At 42.4% G+C, this 22,495-nt stretch overlaps 1 protein-coding gene across 4 annotated transcripts in view; it reads left to right on the forward strand.

Moving 5' to 3' along the window:
• Positions 1-22,495, forward strand: part of LOC126210322 (fasciclin-2) — a 998,930-nt gene that overhangs the window by 833,337 nt on the left and 143,098 nt on the right. For all 4 annotated transcript variants that reach the window (XM_049939521.1, XM_049939522.1, XM_049939523.1 and 1 more), the window contains exons 3-4: positions 595-769; positions 19,193-19,359. In XM_049939521.1, coding sequence (XP_049795478.1) covers positions 595-769; positions 19,193-19,359 — 342 coding nt within the window. The remainder of the gene's footprint in view (positions 1-594; positions 770-19,192; positions 19,360-22,495) is intronic.

The following is a 22,495-nucleotide window of genomic DNA, read 5'->3' on the forward strand; positions in this document are numbered from 1 at the left end:
CGCGCGACCGCTACGGTCGCAGGTTCGAATCCTGCCTCGGGCATGGATGTGTGTGTTGTCCTTAGGTTAGTTAGGTTTAAGTAGTTCTAAGTTCTAGGGGACTTATGACCTCAGCAGTTGAGTTCCATAGTGCTCAGAGCCATTTGAAATAAACTTCTGTTAAGTCATATTTTATTTTTAAGGTCATATTTATGTAAGTGTTAGGTCATAAATGCTTGCATATTTCACTGGTTTTTTAGGTAATTAAAATCCGGGCCCTAGTGATCACAAACACTCGCAGGGCCCAAGAATATGTCGCAATAGCGTTCTGCACACGGTCCCGTTTATAAATGACCTGCACTTTACGAGAATTGTCTTAAAAAATCGACCGTTCACCTTCTCTGCTACTATCCTTACATGCGCTTTCTGTTCACATCCCTTTGCAACTTAACGCAGAGATATTTAACCGGCGCGGCGTGACTGCGTCAAGCCGCACACTGCTAATATTGTATGCGAACATTAAACGGTTGTCTTTACCACTCATCTACGTTAAATTATAAAAGTGTGTGTGACGGCTCTGGGATGTACAGCTCGGTCTGTATCCGGGTGTTGCAGGCGCCTGGGCCGAGAGCGCGGGGCTGGAGATCTTGCCCAACAGCGAGAACCAGACCAAGCCGATCGGGCGCAGCATGCTGCTCACGTGCAAGCCCAACGTCACCAACAAGAACCTCATCTCGCAGCTGCGCTGGACCGACCCCAACGGCCGCGAGGTGCCCTTCAAGAACCCCACGTGAGTACCTCTCAGTTGCTCTATGATGACGTGGCAGTTATCTTTCTCTTAATTAATCCTTTGCCTGAGCCTGCACCTTCGCCCGCATAGGGCTGTTGTACACCCTTCAAAACCTTATCATTCGCCCGCATACGTTTGTCACATATATACTATAGGCGCACGTACGCGCATGCACACACACGCACACACACACACACACACACACACACACACACACACACACACACACTCGCTCCAATTGATCAAAATTACCCGGACAGCTTTTAGTGTACATTAATATGGGGTGTGTCCACCCATCACCTAAAATGCCTTGAACTCAGCTGGGGACACTTGTAATGAGGTGTCTGGATGTGGAGGAATAGCAGCCCATTCTTCCCGAAGGGTTCAGGTCGGGACTGTGAGTAAGCCAGTCCATTTCAAGAATGCTGTCCATATCCGATTACATCACAGGTTGACAGGGTGCGTCATCGTGCTGATAACAAGCAAACATCGTCTCCCGCATAATGTGTTCATACTCTTTCGCATTTAGCGTTTCTTAAGTGCAATAAGGGGACCGCACCCTAACCACGAAAAGCACTCCCATACCATAACACCACCTCGCTATTGGCACTACACGTGATGGCAGGTTTAATCAACTGCAAAAGTTGCTATATGAGGGCTACGAAGTGATTTTGTTGCAGTTTTAGTTAATGAATGATATCAGGAGTATGACTCATGGTTTATTCAGATTATGTGCATATATGTACAGAATGTCTAAGCAGAGCAGCATTTCTATAAGTCTCTCATTTGTCCTGCATAAGTATTCTTAGTTTCTCTCGATTCCTAGGTATTGCACTGGCCTATGGTTTCCGGCACATACTCCCCGTGTATTAGGGGTTCTCTGCACAGCTGCCTTTAACTTCAGAACTACTAACGTCTGTTTAGTTACGCTGTCTGCACTCCCAAACTCAACAAGTTGCATCTATTCGTGTAGTTATCACCCATCCTTCACATTCCTTGATTGAGATCGGCTGGAGCGTGTATCCATACCTCTGTTGCAACGTTAGGTGTGCTTTAACTTGGCTCTCACGTAGGTCCACCAACACCTGATTAGGGAATCTAGCATTCCACACTCCTACCTCCCTAATTTGTTTTCTTCTAATCTTTGCCGCTTTCCAAAAGCTTCTATTTTCTTCTTATGGGAACTGAATTGTCCACGTTTGACTTCCTCACAGACTGATAACCTTTAATCTCCAGACCAACCAACCTCTGCACATCATCATCATCAGTGTTCTGCCTAAAGGCAGGTTTTCACATGGTAGTTCTCCAGGCTGTCCGGTCTTCTGCCATCCTCTTCAGGTCTGCATAATTTCCTCTTCCCTTTATGTCGTCTATCATCTTGTATCTTCTTCTTCCTCTCAGTCTTCTCCCACAAACCAATCCTTCCAAAGCATCTACTAGCAAGCACTCCCTTCTCAATGTATGTCCCAACCAGTTCTTTTTCCTTTCTCTTACAACCTTCAGCAGACATCTTCTCTCACCAACCATTTCCAATACTCTTTCATTACTCACTCTTTCCATCCAGCTTATCCTCTCCATTCTCCTTGACATCCACATCTCAAATGATTCTAACCTTCTTTTCATCCTCCCTTCTCAGCATCCATGTTTCTGCCCCATAAAGTGCCACACTCCAGGCAAAACATTTGCCAAGCCTTTTCCTTAGTCCTTTATCTAATTTGCCACATAAGAGTCTCCTCTTTCTGTTGAATGCCTCCTTCGCTATGGCAATTCGAGTTTTCACCTCCTGGTGACATCTCAAGTCTTCAGTTATTGTGCTTCCGAGATATTTAAATTCACTTACTTGGCTAATGGTAGATTGGCCTATTTTAATATTGGACAGTCTGCGTCTTGTACTGATGACCATACTCTTTGTTTTTGCTGTGTTTATTTGCATCCCATATTCCACACAAGCTTCATTCAGATCTTTGAGCATGTTATTCACTGTCCGCTCACTTTCTGCCACTAATACCAGGTCATCAGCAAATTTTATACATTCTATTCTCTTTCCACCAATACATATTCCTCTTTTCCCATCTAAACTTTTCGCAACAATCTCTTCAAGGTATACGTTAAACAACAGTGGGGAAAGGCAACAACCTTGTCTAACACCTCGTCCAATGCTGCTTCCTTCTGACATTTCATTTCCAATCCTTATCCTTACTTTCTGGTGTAAATATAGATGCTGTATGAGTCGTCTCTCTTTCCAATCGACTCCTTTCCTCTTCAAGATATCCATCAGCTTGTTCCACTGAACTCTGTCAAAAGTCTTTTCTAAATCTCTAAAAACAGCAAAGATTTCTCTACCCTTTTCCATATATCTTTCCCCTATAGTTCTTAGCAGGCCAATAGCATCTCTCGTTCCTTTTCCTCTTCTAAATCCGAACTGCTCCTCCGCAATCCCTCTATCCAGCTTGCCATATAACCTTCTATTCAACACTCTCAACAAGACTTTAGCTGCGTGAGAAATTAGACTGATGGTCCGGTGCTCTTCACATTTTTTAGTGTTTCTCTTTTTCTCTATTGGTATCATAACTGTTGCAGCGAAGTCCGCAGGCCATTCCCCTGTGTCATATATCTCGTTGCACAGGTAGACTATTTCTTTTCTTGACTTGTTTCACAGACTCTTCAACAGTTCTGCTGACAAATCATCTCCACATGCCTTCCGATTCTTCATCTCCTTCAGCGCCTTTTCTTCTTCTGCTTCCAAGATGGTAAATCCCTTTCCATCTTCCGGCACATATTGCTCCTCTTCAACCTTAATTTCGCTTTGCATTTCATCCCCCTTATACAGACATTCAATATATTCTTGCCATCTGTTCTTCTGCTAGAGTACCATCCGCTCTTTCTACACAGTCTATACATCATTTCATACTTTCCCTCTCTCTCCATTTTCTCTATTTCGTCGCATTTCTGTTTCATCCATTTTTCTCTTGCTTCTTCAGTTTCTCTTCTTAATTCATTATTCAGTTTCCTGTACCTCTTTTTGCCTTCTTCAGTTTCTACACTTTTCCACTTTCTGCGCTCTTCCATCTTTTTCAACATGTTTTCTGTTATCCATTCTTTCCTGGTGCTTTTGGATACTCTAATTCCTAGTACTTCTTTGGCAGAGTCCATGGGTCCTTCCCTCATTTTTATCCACTTGTCATTAACACTTTCATCCACACTACCTCTTTGCCATTATTCCATAAATCTGTTGTCCAAATCTGATGCCTTTCCTACCTCTTTGAGTCTTTCTATCTTTAGTCTTTCCTTTGCTTTACCTCTCCACACTTTTTTCAACTTCACTTGTATTTCTCCCATGACTAGGTTGTCTGAATTTATATCCGCTCCGGGATAAGCTTTATCATTCTTCATATAGTTCGTAAACCTTTTATGTGTCAGGATGTAGTCCAGCTGATATCTTTCCCTATTCAAATTTGATATCCATGTGTAACGTCTCCTTTCGTGGTGTTCAAATAATGTGTTACCCACTGCTAATGAATTTTCTTTACAGAAACTAATTAGTCGTTCACCTCTCTCATTTCTTATTCCTAATCCAAATTTTCCTACTGTATCTTCATCTCTTCCTTCACCCACCACTGCATTCCAGTCCACCATGATGATAATGCAGGCATTTCTATTTTCTTTCTCGATGAGTTCTTGTATTTTCTCATAATATTCTTCCACTTCCTCATCTCTGTGCTGGCTGGTTGGCATATATACCTGTATTAATACCCTTCAGTCGTATCATCATCAGTCTTCCATCAATGTATTTTACCTTCATTACCTTATTTTTCAACTTTCGCCCTATCAATATTCCTACTCCGTTTTCACCACTCTTGATTTCCCCTGAGTAAAAGAGTTTATAGTCTCCACTTTCTATCTCCCCATTGTCTCCCCATCTCATTTCAGACAAACCGGGGGCATCTAATCTGTTCCTTTTCATCTCCTGTTTTGCATTCTCTAGCTTCCCTGCTTGCAGAAGTGTCCTCACATTCCATGTTCCAATCTGTATCTTTCCTCCTTTCACTGCCCCTTTCTTCCTTTCAGATATGTCTACTCTCAATGTGTTCCCCTCCCGGAGATCCGAATGAGGGGAAGTTTGAACTCCGGAATCTTTCACATAGAGAGAGACATACCATATACTGCTTGGGAATGTAATGTGGTAGTTTCCCGTTACTTTCCACATAGGCAGTAGGATGCCCAGCCTAAAGTCAGCCGCTCACCATGAGTCAGACGCTGTCTGTAGCCGCCCCTCTGGAGTTCAGTCGCTACTTGTACTCTTTTTGTACCCAAAGAGAAAAGGTGCGTCTTCCGCCAGCTCCGCCGTACTGAAGCCCATCTTCTCCGCCTTCGCTGCCGTTGAGGTCTTCACCGTATCCCTGGCAAGGGGCCCTCACGAGGTACTATCACCCGGGCCAGGTGAACCAAGGTTTTTTAACGAGATGTTACTCCTCCTTTCTCAACCGGGCATGGCCCGGCTATGGAGGAGTTCTTCTGCACAATGTTACAATTTCGGCAAGTATCTACAGAAAACGTTTTGTCTGGTGACAGCACCCCGCTGGGTAGCCCCAGCCTAGAGATCCGATTGGGGGTCTTTTTTACGTCCTGGATATTTTACCCAAGAGGGTGCCATTATCATTAAACCAGCATATCTCAGCCTTTGAGTATTCGCGATCCAATTTGCAGTCATGATTTACATGCCCCCCCCCCCTTCTCTGTTTTGAGCATTTTGACGCCAAAACATATAAATTACGAAGACCAAGTAAATTGATAGCTATTTCGCAACACCGTTTAGCTACAATGATAAAACCGGAATCGGTGGCCCTCTATTCCTCCCTGTCCTACAGGGAACGCGCGAAAATACTCCCCAAGGCATCTCAACTGCCGAAGAAGATTTCTTCGTAGACTTCACGGCAAGTGGCGAAGTCAAAAGACATCTTAGTAATAAATAGCTTTTTGAAGTTTTGGCAGGGTGGATTGATGAGTTTTCTGCACTGAAAACAAGAGCATTTCCTACAGTATTACCATTTTCAACATCCTACCTTTGCGAAACCGGATTTTCTGCGTTGGCTGCTTTGAATCCAAATTTTAATTTCAGCTAAACATAGAAAAAGAACTCAGACTGTCTATCTCTAATACTGAAGCCTCCTTCGAAAAGCTTTGCCCTCCATGGCAGGTCCGAGGGAGTCACTAATATTTAGAAAACTTATATTTAATTTAGTATTGAAAAGTCAACTATTTAATGCACTGCGCAGTAATGATAACAGCCCTGTTTATAAGCACATTATATCACAGAAAACTTCACAATTGTAATTTTTTATTACGTCAGAAGTATTTTGTTTTTACTTTCAGTAAATGAATCAGTTTATGAGTTCATATTATTTTTTTTTCTTTTCGAAAAGCTCGCTTACCCGCACCCCCCATTCAGTGTTATCCCGGCCGCTCCACTGCGCTGCATTAAACAATGCAATAGAACTGCGTGTACCCTGGTAAGTCATTCCTTTATTCATTTTGCTCTGTTAGATTCCATCAAGAAAGAGAATCCTCAATATTGTGGGCCGAGTCAGAGTACACATTAACGAAATACTACAAAATCGTAGGAACTGCATTAAAAGCTTCTGTTTATCTGCTATTACGTACTAGCTTAATATTTTATTGATTACAATAGTATGTTTCAACAAAAACACCGCTGCTTGCCATGCATTATATACCGATAAGCGAAACATTATGACCACTGCCCCACCGCGACGATGGATGCCGCCTGGTGACATTGCGGGCACACGCGTGTTTCGGAGCACACCTTCATTGTACGTTGTTGAATGTGGAGCTCCACAGCGGACTACCTTTACGTGTTCACATGTTGACCAAACGACATCACCAGTTATATTTGCATTGGACACGGGCCGTCGGAGTCGGCCGTCGCTCAATGGAAACATGTCGGTTCTTCGGGTGAATCACATATTTGTTGCACTAGGTCGATAATCGTCTCCACAAACGTCGCCATCGGGGTGAAGGCGGCTCGAAACGTGCAGCGTGCGACGGACACATGCTGGTGGGAGCTACGGGAGGCATTCTGCACTTGCAAGGGACCAGCGGTATTCATTCCCCGACGGCGATCTCATCTTTCAGCTGTATAGTTGTCCGTGTCTCGGAGCCAGAACCGTGCTACAGTGCTTTGAGGAGCATTATAGTGAAGTCAACTTTGATGTCTCGGCGACCAAATTCGCCTACTTAAAACTAACTAACCTAAGGACATCACACACATCCATGCCCGAGGCAGGATTCGAACCCTGATGTAAGTCCTATGGAATCCATCTGGGTCATTATCGGGCGCCATCACCGCTTACCCGAATCCGCGGCCCATTATTTGCGCTTATTACGTGACCTGTGCGTACGCATCTAATGGCACATACCTCGACAAACCTACCAACAAACTGTCGGATCCGTGATACAAAGAATCAGTGACATATTTCTTTCCGAAGACGCGCGAACAAGCTAATAAGCAGGTGTCAAAATATTTTTCCTCGCCACTGTACGTTAACGAAAGAATTATACAACTTCCGTTTAGGGCCAGAGACTATTAGACCGTAGTGGTGTACCTTCTTAGACCTGATATCATAGATAGATATCTAAGGAGTAAGCGTTCGGATGCCCAGAGAATTCTGTCCGCAACATCTCATGCAGCTAGTGGCGAGTGGCGGATACAGAAAGACCTCAAGGAGGGAGCGCTGAATATATCTTGAGCTACCTTTACTTTTACCGTAATAAAAAATAATCAAGTCACATGCAAAGTTTATGAAAGTTTTATTTAAACATTATACACATACAGAAGACAATGCCATCTTATGATATAAAAAAGTTAACAGTTATGGTTCTCTTCCTTAAATGATGAATTCTGTGCGCCCATTCTTCCTGGCAAATTGGTTAATTACTCTATTGGACAATCCATGTCAGGAGGCGGCGCGGGTGGCAATGCTGTGGCCCCGGAAAAGGGGGGGGGGGGGGGGCGCCCGCCATATGTATCCGCCACTGCCTGCAGCTCGAGTCATTTGATTCTGGGGCGGCGCATTTTAGCCCGTGTAGCACTTGAATTTTGAGCGATATACTTCGCTGCTACAGGCAGATCACCTTCAGAGTACCATGAAACTTTCTATAAGCGTTACAGACAACATTTTCGCCACACAATCATAGCTCCGATTCCACTTTATTTGCGTTTTTTCGGTAACGAGATATGCAGTGACCGCCAACATTTTTTTAGTTTCAATTTTTTTTTTTTACTTTTTCTGTTGCACTTATTCATATTGTCGAATCTCTGTGAATTACGTTATAATGATACTTTAGACGACGCCGAAACGTCGCGAAAAAACAATGCATTTGGAACTATGAAACTGTTACAGTAAATATGGTAAGCGATTTGCACCACATGCTTGTCATGATTATTTTCGGTTTTTCTTTCTACGTTTCTGCTTCTTGTAGACAAGTAAAATAACTATAACATTTTTTCGCCATCTTAACAGATAAAACCATACACTACGCACAAAAATAAATAATACAAGGTCAGTGCACGAATTCTGGAATAATAAAAGAAGTGCCAGCCAACAATAATTTTATAAGTTTTCTGTTGCACTGAATCATGTTGTCGAATCTGCTCTAATTAGTTGCGTTACACTGACACAATAGGAAACCGTCACACCCAAAGATACTTAGATACACACAAGGCTTGAGAACCTGCTAGAATTCGAGGAAATTTGTCTGACTTATGCATCTGGCCTTAAATTAATACACGACCCCAAATTTCCATATTCCTTCAACAGCAGCAGGTGGAACCGTGGATACAATCCAGATAACATCTTTGTCAGCGAAAACGTAGCACATCAAACCAGGCACAGCACCGAGCTATATTATGTCTGGTTGAAGCAGTTGTTAAACCAGCAACCACCCATTTCCAAAGACGTTTTAATTTTAAACGTGCCGTATGGGACAAATTCTCTGAAGAACTTGACAAAGAGGTGCAGAACCTTGATGCTAGCCCGGAAAAATATGACACTTTCATTGAATTAGTTAAAACTGTCTCCCGAAGAAATATCCCCCGAGGCTGCAGAACTAGTTATATCCCTGGACTTGACGGAAACTCAAAGGTTCTTCTGGAACATTACCAACAGCTCTTCGAGGAAAACCCTTTTTCAGAGGAAACAACTATGGCGGGAGAAGAACTCCTCCAGGCCATATCAGCCTCAAGAACAATGAAATGGTGTAATCTAATCACAAACCTAGACATGAAACAGAATAGCCGAAAGGCCGGGCAACTTCTTAAAAACATCAATAATGACCCCTCATCTAATACACAAAATTTGTATAAGGTCACACCAAATCAAATAGCAAATCAACTTCTACTTAATGGTAAAACCAACAGGAAGTACCCAAGAAAGGAACTACAGAGAGGCACTCAAGAAAAAGACCACCTAGGCACCCCCTTTACTCTGAGAGAATTAAGAAGATTCCATCTCCATAATGAAAATTAATAAAGCCGCTGGCCTAGATGATCTACGCCCAGAACAAATAAAAATGTTCGGACCTGTTACCAGACGGTGGTTACTAGATATGATGAACAAATGTGTTCTTGAAATGAAAATCCCCAAGACTTGGCGGAAGGCAAATATAGTAGCTATACCAAAACCTGGAAAAAACCCCACAGACCCTAAAAATTTTCGGCCTATCTCCCTGCTTTGCCAGCTCTATAAAGTCTTAGAAAGAATGATCCTTAACCGCATCTCAAAACATGTAGACAAGAATATAATTAAAGAGCAAGCAGGATTCCGCCCAGGAAGGTCATGCTGTGGACAAATCCTCAACCTTACACAGTACATAGAAGATGGATACGAGCGGAAACAAATTACAGGTGGAGCCTTTATCGACCTTACAGCAGCTTACGACACCATAAACCACAGTAAGTTAATATCAAAAATATATAACACCACAAAAGACTACCGACTGGCGCAATTCATCCAGTGCCTGTTGCAGAATAGACGGTATTTTGTCACGCTGCAGTCGAAGAAGAGCCGATGGCGGACCCAGAAAAACGGCCTACCTCAAGGTAGCGTCCTCGCCCCATTGCTGTATAATATTTATACCAATGACCAACCGATCAGCATGGACGCTCGCTCCTTCATCTATGCGGACGATACAGTCGTTGCCACCCAGGGAAAAACCTTTGAGGAGGTAGAAAGTAAATTAACTTTAGCGATTGAAAAGCTGGGTGACTATTATGATAATAACCACCTCAAGCCAAACCCAGGTCTGTGCTTTTCACCTACGTAATAAGGAAGCAAAGAGGAAACTCAACATAAGCTGGAAGGGACAACATCTATCTCACTGCGACACACCAAAATATCTTGGGATTAAACTTGACCGTGCTCTCACCTACAAGGAACACTATTTGGCCACAAAGATGAAAGTGAGTGCCAGGAACAACATCATCCGCAAGCTAACAAATAGCAGATGGGGAGCGCAACCTACAGTTCTCCGCACGTCAGCTTTAGCTTTATGTTTCTCCACTGCGGAGTACTCGGCACCCGTTTGGCAAAATTCCACCCACGCTGAACAAGTAAATATAGCATCGAATGAGACTGGGCGTATCGTGACAGGATGCCTCCGCCCAACTCCCACAAAGCAGCTGTACCACCTCATGGGCATAGCCCCGCCAGACATCAGAAGAAGGACTGCCGCAGAAATCGAGAAACATAAACAGGAGACAGATCCCAGGCACCCAATGTTCGGATACAATCTTCAACCTCGCCGACTTAAATCGAGGAAGAGTTTCCTACGAACAACTGGAGCAACTCTTTTATCGCCTAGAGCACGACGAGAAGAGCTGTGGTACAATGTGGACCCAGGAAGACCAGGGAATAGCCCCAGGGAAGAACCCACAGCTGGCTCTGAACTCCCATATAGGACCTGGAAAGCCCTGAATAGACTACGAACAGGCGTATCAAGATGCAGAGCAAACTTGGAAAAATGGGGCTACATCAGTGCAGACGAGCCCTGCGAGTGTGGAGAACAGCAAGACCCACAACACCTACTGGTCTGCAGGAAACTAAACAACCCGTGTTCGACTCAAGTCCTATTTGAAGCAAATGACAAGGCTATTCAAGCTGCAGTGTATTGGGCTTCACGTGGGATATGAAAATCGCTCTGTTTCGCATCCTTAGCGCTTATCATTATATGTTACATACTTTTCTATATTATTGTGGTTAATTTACCTTATATCCATGTATTATTGTATTATAACTGCTTCTCTTGCATTGTAATATAAATTTTTTTTTGTAAAATGGTGATGTCTTGGATACGATAAAAAAAAAAATCTGTGTACCCCGTGCAGGGTAGCCGCTCGGTCTTGGGCACCTTCCCACCGTCCGCGCGGCTCCCACCGTCGGAGGTTCGAATCCTCCCTCGGGCATGTGTGCCGTTCGGTCCCACAGGAACTTACCACAAATTTCCAAAATTATCTGTGCATGGACGTGCACCAGTTTGTATACATTCACTGGCAGTTTACTCAGACTCACTTTCAGATTTATGTAGCACTTGTCTCGTAAACAAATGACCATAAACTAGCAGAAATTATCTCTACAATACAAGACTTCACAATACCGCGTCTCGACATTTTTCAACATATAAAATGCCTTATGTCAATATGGCATTTACAGTTATACATTGGTTGTGCATACCTATGAAAAGCTACGTCCTCGTTTCACATACTTCTCTTTACATCCGCAGCAGCAACAATACTGCACCATAGCTGTTACTAAAACTCGACCTTGCGGAAATGTATATGAAACAAGATGAATGTGTGTAATATTCAAGTTTCGCTATTAACGCAAATTGTAGGCAAGCAGCGTCGTTCCAAGATCATGTGACTGCTCCGGTTTGAAGTTGAGAACAAGCGCAGTTGACTATGCTCACTCTATAGATGTACACTCCTGGAAATGGAAAAAAGAACACATTGACACTGGTGTGTCAGACCCACCATACTTGCTCCGGACACTGCGAGAAGGCTGTACAAGCAATGATCACACGCACGGCACAGCGGGCACACCAGGAACCGCGGTGTTGGCCGTCGAATGGCGCTAGCTGCGCAGCATTTGTGCACCGCCGCCGTCAGTGTCAGCCAGTTTGCCGTGGCATACGGAGCTCCATCGCAGTCTTTAACACTGGTAGCATGCCGCGACAGCGTGGACGTGAACCGTATGTGCAGTTGACGGACTTTGAGCGAGGGCGTATAGTGGGCATGCGGGAGGCCGGGTGGACGTACCGCCGAATTGCTCAACATGTGGGGCGTGAGGTCTCCACAGTACATCGATGTTGTCGCCAGTGGTCGGCGGAAGGTGCACGTGCCCGTCGACCTGGGACCGGACCGCAGCGACGCACGGATGCACGCCAAGACCGTAGGATCCTACGCAGTGCCGTAGGGGACCGCACCGCCACTTCCCAGCAAATTAGGGACACTGTTGCTCCTGGGGTATCGGCGAGGACCATTCGCAACCGTCTCCATGAAGCTGGGCTACGGTCCCGCACACCGTTAGGCCGTCTTCCGCTCACGCCCCAACATCGTGCAGCCCGCCTCCAGTGGTGTCGCGACAGGCGTGAATGGAGGGACGAATGGAGACGTGTCGTCTTCAGCGATGAGAGTCGCTTCTGCCTTGGTGCCAATGATGGTCGTGTGCGTGTTTGGCGCCGTGCAGGTGAGCGCCACAATCAGGACTGCATACGACCGAGGCACACAGGGCCAACACCCGGCATCATGGTGTGGGGAGCGATCTCCTACACTGGCCGTACACCACTGGTGATCGTCGAGGGGACACTGAATAGTGCACGGTACATCCAAACCGTCATCGAACCCATCGTTCTACCATTCCTAGACCGGCAAGGGAACTTGCTGTTCCAACAGGACAATGCACGTCCGCATGTATCCCGTGCCACCCAACGTGCTCTAGAAGGTGTAAGTCAACTACCCTGGCCAGCAAGATCTCCGGATCTGTCCCCCATTGAGCATGTTTGGGACTGGATGAAGCGTCCATGTTTGGGACTGGATGAAGCGTCGTCTCACGCGGTCTGCACGTCCAGCACGAACGCTGGTCCAACTGAGGCGCCAGGTGGAAATGGCATGGCAAGCCGTTCCACAGGACTACATCCAGCATCTCTACGATCGTCTCCATGGGAGAATAGCAGCCTGCATTGCTGCGAAAGGTGGATACACACTGTACTAGTGCCGACATTGTGCATGCTCTGTTGCCTGTGTCTATGTGCCTGTGGTTCTGTCAGTGTGATCATGTGATGTATCTGACCCCAGGAATGTGTCAATAAAGTTTCCCCTTCCTGGGACAATGAATTCACGGTGTTCTTATTTCAATTTCCAGGAGTGTACATACTCTAGGACTTGAGAAAAGCAGACACCATTAATTTTGACAATAACTTGCAGTTTTCCATTTCAAGACAACGGCACATTCAAGATGTATCACAAACACGTCACCTTTATCATAAAATGTCAGTTATGACGCAATCCTTTGAGGGAAAGCAAGGTAAAGAAGACGGCAGCCGAAAACATAATAATAATAAAAGCCTAGCGTATATAAAATCGTGGATTGCAGAATATAAAATCGTGCATTGCAGACTTCAGGATGTAAGTTCGCGTCGTGTTACATGTAGGGCTTTTTTCCCTTCGTCGTTTTAGCGTTGTTGACATATGCTGTAACTTTCTTATGAGTGTAATACAAGTATATTGTCCAATATCAGGTGTTTACATTTCCGTCTTATTACAAAACTAAGCACGAAATAAATATATGGCTGTTCCTTTTTTTCCGAATATATAGTTAGGCAGGCTTACACTGCTGCGAGTGAAATGAGGAGGAATGACATTCGTATTCTTCCTTGTCACAAATATTTGACTTTTCACAAAGAGGTATATAATCTATATAGGTCGTTGGCCATTTATCTCGTAGTGTCTGCAAAGATTATGAAGAGAAAGGTGCTTCATATGTCACAACCAATGGTACTTCCCGTTGGGTATATTTCTGCCGCTGACTTCATATCTTGCCTTGCACGTAACAAAAATTTTGGTAATTTCCAAGAAGTGTTGCCTAACGAACGCGCCGGTACAGTAAGATCTACATTGTCGTGGCGATTCTCGTGGCGGCGGTTATCAATACTATATTTTGTGGTGACGTGAGCGACGACGAAATAAGAACGTTTAATAAGTTACCGTTAATTACAAAGAAAACTAGTCATTTCACTTACTTTACTCGTGAGGCACGTCCTTGTTTCCCGTAACTCGGATACACTTGGGATACGTCTCTGGGAAATATTGAAAGAGTCTCAGGAGATTGAATTTTCTCTCGCAACCGCGGACTGTGGAAGCAGAGGTACAGGAAGAGGTACACTTCGGCCCTGTCTCCCGTTCGGCATTCTCTTTTAATTGATGATTTGACAGATTTCTGTGTGCGACAGAGGAAGCGTCCGAAGAGACAAATTCCACATAATGATTTACAAATCATCTTGGAGTTCTTTATTCAAGTTGTTTCAGGACTTAAAGCCGTCTGTTATAACTTTGGTCCCTGGCGAGATTAAGTGGTTTATGAGAGACAGTAAAGTTCTCTTGGTCTCGAATATACTCGAACTGTGAAGCACTTCCAGGATTCCCTTATAATGCCTCCGAAGACCAATATGTGTTGTTTTGTCCAACGACAGGGACACCGTCATTCGTGACTACTACATAGCAGACTTCTCTATAGAATACGTAGTAGTCTCAAACAAATGTTTGTCGATAACTCATTTTCGAAAGCGTTCGCTTGTAAGGTATAGTCTCTTACCCATCACGAAATTAAAATAATGCTCTTTTCGACGGTCAACTTACAATTGTCGAAACATGTGTTTTTCCTTATCGATGACTCTTTCTGGCACCGCGCATGGTGCAGTTGAAATGGGAAATCAGAATCGGCGCCTTTCTTACTTAGTTTCACACAGCTATGTCCATGACAGTTCACGCCTGTCCTGAAATCGTTATTTGGCAGCAGTCCATGTTTCTAACAGAAAACACTACACAGTAGAGAAATTAAGTTTCGACAGGTAGGAGTACTAGGATTCGAGATTGCAAACGGCTTCACTCATTCCTATTCACAACGCTAAACGTTACACGATGCTCCCTTGGCAACGCACTAAATACTTTACACATCTCCGCCGCGACACAAGTGCGTTCGATGTATTTCGCCGTTCGATATTATGTATCGTTTGGAGGCCCCGCGTTCGATAGGCAGTGCTTCTTGGAAATTACCAGAATTTTAAATTAGGCATCTACTTATTCATATCGTTGCAACGAATTAGATAACTTCATTCTGAAACCACAGTCTAGTATATACTGAAACCTAGACAATCTCAAGTGATTGTTGCACTTGAGGAGTCTCTCATTAGTGTCCTACAGATTACTTAGATAATAGTGTAGACGTTTCCGTTTACAATTTCGTAGTTGCAGAAGTTTAATTTTAGTGCATTTATGGCTACAAAAATATTATCGTACCTGTATCTAGAAGATGTTACTTTTATACTGATAAAATACATCGCAACATTATTGTATACCACAGCTAAGTTATAATAATATATAATACGGTATTACGGAAAATCAGTAAATTTGTGCAGTTACCAGTTTTGTGCAGCTTCAGTATTTCAGAGAACTATTAATTGTCTGTCATCTAATTGACAGTATTACGATTTGTCCCGATTGTGTAGTGGCTGTGGACTAACTTCCATTTTTGTGGCAGTAAACATTTGCATTTATCGTGAAAAGATCACGAATCGACAAATTAGATCAAATAACCCTCTTTTATTAATGTGAACGTAATATTTAGTAAATAATTTTAACTCTTTCTCGTAAATAATATTATCTTTCGTGAATAATTTTCATTTTCTCTCACAAATTTCGTGACGCAAAGTACTGAAGCGAAAAACATACGGTACTTCTAAATTATGTAAAGTAATTGTCGCTGGACGATCCTCACTCCTAATCATTGTATCAACAAATTTGGTTCAGAACAACAGACATTTTAACCGAATATTTTGACTGTCACAATAGACAAATGCGCAGACTGCTGCAAGTCGTCAGAAATGGGAGTCATTGTGAAGAATGTTGACGTTATTTTCATGTGGGGTGGTACAGCCTACATGAGGAATGATGCCAGCCACTTCTGGTCGGTTGATTTGAGGGAGGGGACCAAATAGCGCGGTCATCGATCCCATGGAATTAGGGAAGTATGGGGAAAAAAGTCGGCCTTGCCCTTTCAAAGGAATCATCCTGGCATTTGCCAGAAGTGATGTAGGGAAATCACGGAAAACCTAAATCAGGATGGCCAGACACTGGTTTGAACCGTCGTCCTCCCAAAAGCGAGCCCACTGCGCCACCTCACTGAGTACCACTTGCTGGCCGGATTGGCCGAGCTGTTCTAGACGCTACAGTCTGGAGCCGTGCGACCGCTTCGGTCCCAGGTTCGAATCCTGCCTCGGTCATGGATGTGTGTGATGTCCTTAGGTTAGTTAGGTTTAAGTAGTTCTAAGTTCTAGGGGACTGATGACCTCAGAAGTTAAGTCCCATAGTGCTCAGAGCCATTTGAACCATTTTGAGTGCCACTTCTGGAGATACAGTTATTGTCACTACAGCTGTACGGTACTGGAAAAAGAGCAGCTTATCATGAAACTTTGAGCTGAAGGCTCAAGAAGAGTTTGCGGTTTTGTATGCTGCAAGCTGCAGTAGTAATGTTAGGTCTAGGCCAGAAGATTGGATTACAGTGAAGCCTTCGAAATCAGTGAAAAGATGCAGGCGACGTTGTAAGTCTTATTGTTTCAGTCAAGCTACCTCCAGTACTAGCTTCAATGCTTTGAAGACTTAAGACAAAAACATTCAGGTATCCCCGGAAGTTCTGGATTATTCTACTGAGTGTAAAGTGCAAGCTGAGTGGAGAAAAAAAGTTTTAAAAAGACAGGAGGGTTCCTATTGCTGGGTAGTAATCAGTTAAGAACCCTCGGGGGAAGTGATTATGATGTAATAAGTACTTTTAAACCAGTGCAGTGCTCAGTGACTTAGACACTTTCAGGAAGAATCACTGAAAGAGTACCATACAGTAATAAAAGAGAGTCCAAGTAACAGTGGAGACTGTAGCATTAATTGTACATCAGGCATGTCGCTGAAAACACTCCTGACATTAGTGTGAAGACCGTATCATAGTTTGAGAGTTATGATAAGCTTTGTATGAAGCACTCTGTTGAAGGTGTTAATACAGAACTTGGAAAATCACTCAAGGAAGGAAAATTAAGAGTTTAATATGATGTTGACAATGAGGTCATTGGAGATGGAGCACAAGCTCGAATTGGGGCAGGAAATCAGCCATCTCCTTTTGCTGGAACCATCGCAGCCTTTGCCTTCAGCAATTAAGGAAACTGTGGAAGACCTAAATCTGGATGGCAGAAGGGGGTTAGAGCTGTCTTCTTCCTGAAAATCCCACAGGGGAAGGGGAAGTTCACACATGGGTGAGATTGATACAATGTCCCTCACTTAATCACAATATACATAGCAGGGTTTGCATGTGAATGCTTCTGGTAAAGGGAATTTTATATGGCTAATTACCAGAAGCATCTGTTCTGACCAAAGCGGTATCCATGATATTTCAGTGACATCCAATGTGTTCATAAAGCCTCTTTCAGAGTAAATTCATCTCAAAGATAGACCTATTGAATAAATATAGTTACAGTTCAAACAGCTAATAGTATAACAGAATACTGCAGCTCTTGAACATAGCCAAGAACATTAAAGAAAATGCTTTTAATGTCTTTCATCGAAACATCAGAAGCCTTCTAAACAAAAAAGGTTAACTTCTCATATCCATGTTGTTGTTGTTGTTGTTTTGTTGTGGTCTTCAGTCCAGAGACTGTTTTGATGCAGCTCTCCATGCTACTGTATCCTGTGCAAGCTTCTTCATCTCCCAGTACCTACTGCAACCTACATCCTTCTGAATCTGCTTAGTGTATTCATCTCTTGGTCTCCCTCTAAGATTTTTATCCTCCACACTGCCCTCCAACACTACATTGGTGATCCCTTCATGTCTCTGTACGTGTCCTACCAACCGATCCCTTCTTCAAGTTGTGCCACAAATTCCTCTTCTCCCCAATTCTATTCAATACCTCGTCATTAGTTATGTGATCTACCCATCTAATCTTCAGCATTCTTCTGTAGCGCCACATTTCGAAAGCTTCTATTCTCTTCTTGTCCAAACTATTTATCGTCCATGCTTCACTTTCATACGTGGGTACACTCCATATCCATGTTGAAATATGAAAAAAAGGAAAAATTTGAACAGACTTCTTGTGTATATCAGAATATCAGATGGGATTCTCTGAAATTGAACAGATTCATCTTTGTGGATACAGGTCAGTGAAAAATTCCTTAGAGTCCAGTTGGATAACAAGTTAAAATGGAAGAAACTTACAAATTAACTAATGAAACTCAGTTTGATGTGCTATGCCATTAACAACTTGTATTAACCTAAAGATGGTTGAGTGTTCACATTGCACATATTTTCACTTCTTGTTGTTTTATGGAGCTGTCTTCTGGGACACAGCACCTAAAGAAATATAAAGAGTTTACTCAGCAGAAGCAAACAGTAAAAATATTGTGTATGTAATCATACACCATGCAGCTGTCCTTTTAAGGATCTTGCAATTCTAGCTATCAGTGCCCAGTACATTTACTCTCTACTGGCTTTTGTTGCTGATAATAAAAGTCTGTTCCAGATGAACTTTAATATACACAGTCAAAATGCAAGAGACAACAACAATTTTCTGTAGATTTTGTCCCTTTCCCAGTACTCAGAATGGAGTTGTCTACTCTGGCGGTAAGATAATCAATAAGTTCCTGTTTAACATAAAACTAAGGAAGTCTAGGTTCAGGGGCCAAAAGGCTCTGTTGGTTACATAGCAAATAGAAAGTTCAGTATAAAGTTGCATGGCAGGTAATAATCTACTATAAATAGGACTCAGTATTTATAGATTTAAAATGTATGTGCTTTGATAAACACCATTTGAATCAAGCAAATATTCAGCTGAAGGTGGAAAGGCAGCACCATTCTCCAAAGTGACAGTTTCCATACTAATATGCTCAATTAATTGTTATATTTCACACCAATTGTACATAGGTTATTACGCTATAGGTTATCCTATTTATTTTCTTGCATTCTTTAGAACAATCCATTTGTTTTGTGAGAGAACAGTACTAATATTCCCTAATTTCAAGCTTGTAATACTAGTTTTCGTTCTTTTATTATTATTGTAAATTATTACATTACAATGTATAACTCTCTTTCGCTGCAGCCTCCTGAAGCCACACATCTTCGTGGACTGGCTGCCACCACCCGGAGAGAAGGTTCTGACGCTGATGATCCCTGAGCTGCGCGAGGCAGACACGGGAACCTATACGTGCAGCGCCCTCTACAGCAATACTGAGCGACTCTCAAAGTCCGTCCACGTGCGCACCATCAGTGAGTAGTGTCTTCTGTCATCAGTCGTAGCCTATTGCCGTGAGATTGAAAGTGAAAGTTATGTGTTTCTGCCAACCCATCAAATCGGCAGTTGTCGAGCATTCCTAAAAAGTAGGACACACCATTTAGCATAAAAAATATCCTCTTCCTTCTCTGAGAAATCTGCTTAGAGGAACAATACAAACCAAATTTCTGTAGAATACAGTGGATTCCATTTTAGCGAGACATGGAATCCTCCACTCTGCGTACATTGAAGATGTGTTGTGAAGTTAGATGCTGTAACTTTCCTCTTTGTATTTTAATGGGTTGGTAAACATATTTCTGTACTGTATCCAATAATACAAATGATATATAGTGAATTTCATGAAAATGGTGTCTCCTCCCTGAAATTTCATGAGGAACTGACAATTTGACCTGATGGAACATGTGAGAAGAATTTAAATTATTGTGCTCTGTGGTTGACCGAAAGTGTGTTTTTCACAGTGAAATTGTGGGGAGATTGTTACCAAATACTTCTGAAGCAGTTAGGTAATGAGCTGGTCCCATATGTAAAGGCAAGGATTGTGGAGAAACACTTTTATTACTATCAGGTGTGAATACACTTTGCAGTAATCATTGAGGAGGTAACTGCTACCTTGCTCTGTTTCTATGGTTATTGGTTAAACATTATTGATCGTGGTCTGCCTTAGGATATCAGCTTTTTGCTACTGGTGCCCACAAATGCAATTTGAGTCCAATTAAATGGTGTCTTAATTGAAAAATTTACTTTTCAATTAAATATTTACTAACTGTGACAATACATTTGCAATTATCTCCCAAACAGCTATGACAACACATTCACAATTCTCTCCCAAACAGCTTGTTTGCGGGCCTATGTTTACTGAAACATTTTTCGTTCTGTTATGCCCTATGTGAGGAGTGTTTAGTAAAGTATTTTTTTTTTAAATGCCGTGTACTTGTCCCAGCATTTCTGCCAGTATGCAGAGACATGATGGAAACAGTTTGTTGAAAGTCTTTGTATTCTTGTCCGCAGCCTTTACTACAGCTTCTGCTGATAGAGAATGGTTCACACGAAAGTGTTATTTCAGGTTAGCGAATAGAAAAAAGCCGCATGGGGCTAAGTTCAGACTTTAGGGAGGCTGAGGGATGCACTTCATATTGATTTTTGCAGGATATTCAGTATATACACTTGAAATATGTGGCTGTGTATTATCTTGGTGCAGCATCTTGCCTGTCCACCAACTTTTGGGGTTGTGCCCGATAAAATTTTCATTATTTCAGAAAGTTTCCTAAGGTTACTCATCGATCCTCTCATGCAGTGATAGCAGCAGTTTTGATGCTTTCTTCTGTAAGATCTGTAATGGGAGTGCCAGGTCCACTTTCCTCTGAAATTCATTGTCTCCCCTCTTTAAACAACTTAAACCATCCTCAAGCTGTGCTGTAGGATGTAACAGGCTCTCTGTAGACTTCTTTAATTCTGCATTGGCTTCAGCTGAAGATTTGTTGAGAGACAAGCAGAATTTCAAAGCTACATCACGCATCACCTCCATTGTTGCAGTAGACGATATTAACACATGCCAGCTTGCCTGCCTCTTACAGTTGGGTAGCATGAGTGGCAGCAGTGAAACTAGTTTGGTGTGCTTGTCACCCATTAAGCTAACACAATAACATAAGATTAAATTCTAGAACGAGACATTATGAATGTAAAAACTTTTAACATGGTTTATTGAACAACACTATAACTTCCATTTACAGTGTTTGCTAATACAAGGATGTCCCGAAAAGTAATTCCTCCAAATTTTTTCTGTGAAAACTCGTAAAATTTTTTTAAATGAAACCAACGTTATTAAGATTCTGCATCTTTATTCTTTATGTCTACATATTTATTTCTCAACATAGTCATCGTGGCGATGAACACGTTTCTCCCAATGAGAGATCAGTGTGCTTATATCGTCACTGTAGAATGTTTGACTTGCTTTACGACGCCATAACCTCACCTTTGCTTGTACCACTTCATCACTATCAAAGCAAAGTCTTCAAAGGGATTCTCTAAGTTTTGGAAGCAGACGATAATCGAATGGGGGAAAGTTGGGAATGTATGGAGGACGATCGATGACAGTGAACCCGAGGTGTCAGACTGTTGCAGATGTCGCAACACTCACCTGTGGTCTGGTATTGTCATGCTGCAGGAGAGGGTGCTGTATGTGGGGGTGAACAGTTTGAATTCGATTGCAGCATGCTGTTTCTCACACACTGAGATAGTTGTGTTACACACTATAGTTTGGAGCACTCTTGTGGCAGAGGGCTTCAGATATGTAGCCACGAGGAATAAAGATGTAGAATATTAGTAACGTTTGCTTTATTTGAAAATCTTTAAGTTTTCACATAAAAAGTTCGGAGTTATTACTTTTCAGCATGCCGTCATAATTATGATCAATTTGTATGTCTTCAATATATACATCTTGGATCAGCACCATGTTTGTCAGCGCTGTTTATACATACGTTCTGTTGAAACTGAGTCGCAAACTTTCTTAAACTCAGTAAATCCCAGACAGACTAGTTGATTAATTAATGTTGAGAAACGTGCTAGACAATCTAAGTGCAGCTTATCTACAAGTACGTATAAGATAAAATGCCTCAGGTATTTTCCATAGCTTTTTTTTCATCTAAGGTGTTGTATCCTACTCGTTCATATCTAACCATGAACAGTTAACAGCTGAGTGCCATCTATTCCAATTATTTTGCACATACTAAAATATGATTGAGAACAAGCAGTACAATTACTTTTTAGTTACATGGTAACTCTTATTGTAGCCCATTGTCAAACAGTTTCTTCAGTTTGATTGGTTCTATTCTTTTGGTTGTTTCTGTATTTTCAGAAATAAATGAAGAATTGAACCATATTAATTCCTCGTCACATACAAATTTTGTTTTGATTGATATAGTACATTTCTTGCAGCCATTCCTTAGTCTTGGTACTCACTCCATCCAAATCTAATGCACAGCTGGTACTTTTCACACAATATATGATGACCAGAGATGGTACAAAGATCATAGATGTTTAAAACATGTAAATGTCTGTTTTTTAAGATAATAGTCTTATCAAAAAATTTTGATTTTCAATATGATTATTTTA

This window comes from Schistocerca nitens, chromosome 10 (genome assembly GCF_023898315.1).
Source record: "Schistocerca nitens isolate TAMUIC-IGC-003100 chromosome 10, iqSchNite1.1, whole genome shotgun sequence".
Lineage (NCBI taxonomy): Eukaryota > Metazoa > Arthropoda > Insecta > Orthoptera > Acrididae > Schistocerca > Schistocerca nitens.